Genomic DNA, 2,661 nt, shown 5'->3' with positions numbered 1-2,661 from the left:
GTAAAATGGATGGGCCATGTGTCCCTCTACGTTGATATCTGAGGACCTGGCAATAACACCAGTTTACACTCCTCCCAGACGTGTAAGGCTTTTTAATGCTTGCACAGTCTTCCAGTGCATCTGTCTGTTTAAGTGTGACACACTGGCATGTATGAAATGGTATCTGTGGATTTGATTAAAATATTATTATAAGCTGAAGAACACACATATTATATGCCCTAACAATCACATTCTGTTTATTTATTCTAGAGAAAAAAAATCCTTTTCCAAAAGTCTGCACAAGAGGGCCAGTGGGAGGCTCAGCAGACAAAGGCATCCACTGCCAAGCCTGGCCACCTGAGTTTAATCTTCAGGTCCCATATGTTAGAAAGGGAAAACAGACTCCCACAGCTTGTCCTTCAGTCCCCACATACACATGGTGGCACACTTGCCCTTCCCACAATAAATAAGCAAATGTCACTTTAAAACTGTTAAAAAGAGGGGGGAAACTTCACACAAATATTCATAGAAGCTTTATATGCAATAGGCAGAGAATGGAAACACCACTATTGTACCCAAATTAAACTCGCAACATAGCATATATGATTACAAATAAAGAAATATACTGCTGTCATACATAGCACTTTAGATGAATCACAAAGGATTTAAGATAAGTAAAAAAGAGGAACCCCCAACACCACGTATTGCATCTGTTTATATAACATTCAAAAATGAGGAAGTTATACTGATGGAGAAAATAGCAACAGCATCAGCATCAGAGGGTAGAGTTGGGGACCAGGTATAATGTTGCTTTGTGTGGTGGTGGGGTACTTCTATGCCCTGATGGAGTTGTGTGGACCTGTGCATACGATCAGCTTCCACACAACCGTGTACCAAGATGAGTACATGTAATAAATGGTAGCATCCCAATTAAAGTCTGCCGTAAGTTAGTGGTGCTGAACCAAAGCCAAACTCACTGGATGTAATCTGGTTTCATTATGGAGGACAGTCTCACTACAGGCGCCTCCGTGAAGAGTGTTCCAGAAGGCTCCTAGTCTCACAGCCCTCAAGCCCTCACCCCGACCCTTTGCTACAGCCCATCACCTTGAGGAAAGCCCTTTTCACATCTTTATTACGAAGGCTGTAGATGATAGGGTTGAGGAAGGCAGAGATGACATTATAGAAGAGAGCTAGCTTCTTGTCCTCTTCTGGGGAGGACTCAGAGCCAGGTCTCATATACATGACCATACACGGGATGGAGAACATGGTGACCACAGTGATGTGGGAGGCACAGGTGGAAAAGGCCTTGATCCGCCCTTGGGTTGAGCGGATCCTCAAGATAGCAGCAAAGATATTGATGTAAACAACGATGATGAGGGAGAGTGGTACCAAGAGAAGGATGAAGCCTAGGATGAAGTTCACCTGGTCATTGAGAGAGGTGTCTGCACAGGCCAACTTCAGGACTGCGGGGACTTCACAAAAGAAGTGGTTGATCTCATTGGGGGCACAGTAGGGAAGAATCATAGCAGAAACAGTATATACCAGAGCACAGGTGATACCCCAGAACCCACAGAAGGCCACCAGTGACCCACGCAGCAAAGGGCTCATGATGACTTTGTATCTGAGAGGACGGCAAATGGCCACATATCTATCATAAGCCATGATCGCAAAAAGCCAAGACTCGGTGATTCCCAGCATCAGGAAGATGTACATCTGAGCCACACATCCAACATAGGAGATGGTCTTCTTCTCACAGAGCAGATGTACCAGCATCTGGGGCACGGTGGTGGTGACATAGCCCATATCCAGAATGGACAAGACACTGAGGAAAAAGTACATGGGTGTGTGGAGGCGAGAATCCATGTGTATCAAGGTGATGATGAGCCCATTGCCTAGGAGGGTGATGAGGTAGAGGAGAAGAAAGACGCCGAACAGAATACCATTGATCTTTGTGTCACTGGAGAATCCTAGAAGAACAAACTCGGTAAGAGAGCTGCGGTTTCTCCAGATGAAATCCTGCATCCTTCTCCTGCTGCAAAGACAGAGCAGAGCTGTCACTCGTGACAGAGAAGCCCCAGATGCCAACCCTGCCGCCATTCATACAGAAGGCGCACCCAACACAAAGAGTAAAGTCAGGTTAATATAGGGGTTGCACAGAGCTGGGGGCCAAAGTTTTAAAGCTATTTAACATGAAACAGCCTGCTTTTCTATCGTGCAATTCCAGCTTATCCCAAGATGCCAAATTATGAACCCCACATTTTAAAATATAGAATTTGCAAAAAGAACGGGGGATACTTAAAAGGTATTGTCTTATGATTCATGGTCCATACAGCTTATGAAAAAGTCACAAGAAGGATGCTACAGGGAGAATTAGGTGTTTAAGAAGTCAACATTTCTATGTAGCTAACATCAAATGTTGAAGTCGGCCTCCGTTCAAGGACCATCCCCAAACTGGCCTTAGTTGAACAGCTCAAAAAGCTTGATGGACACCCCAAACTGAAGAGATTTGGCGGTAAACCAGACTCCCTGGAATGGCAGGAAAATAGCTATCATGGGAAATAAGTTATATTCCATCAGTAAGTCAAAGTCGCAAGTCTTCGTGGACTGTAGATAAATGATACAAGGAACAAAGGACAAGTCAATAACTAAATAATGATGGCCTCAAAAAAATAATAATCATGA

General features: G+C 44.2%; 1 protein-coding gene across 1 annotated transcript; it reads right to left on the bottom strand.

Moving 5' to 3' along the window:
• Positions 1 to 1,053: 1,053 nt before the first annotated feature.
• LOC127211874 (olfactory receptor 2A12-like) lies at positions 1,054 to 2,001 on the bottom strand. Its single transcript, XM_051171962.1, has one exon. The coding sequence runs from the start codon at positions 1,999 to 2,001 to the stop codon at positions 1,054 to 1,056; it is 948 nt and encodes a 315-aa protein (XP_051027919.1).
• Between the last annotated feature and the right edge of the window lie 660 nt (positions 2,002 to 2,661).

Source organism: Acomys russatus, chromosome 29 (assembly GCF_903995435.1).
Source record: "Acomys russatus chromosome 29, mAcoRus1.1, whole genome shotgun sequence".
In the NCBI taxonomy this organism is placed as follows: Eukaryota; Metazoa; Chordata; class Mammalia; order Rodentia; family Muridae; genus Acomys; species Acomys russatus.
This window is presented reverse-complemented; position numbering and strand designations above follow the sequence as displayed.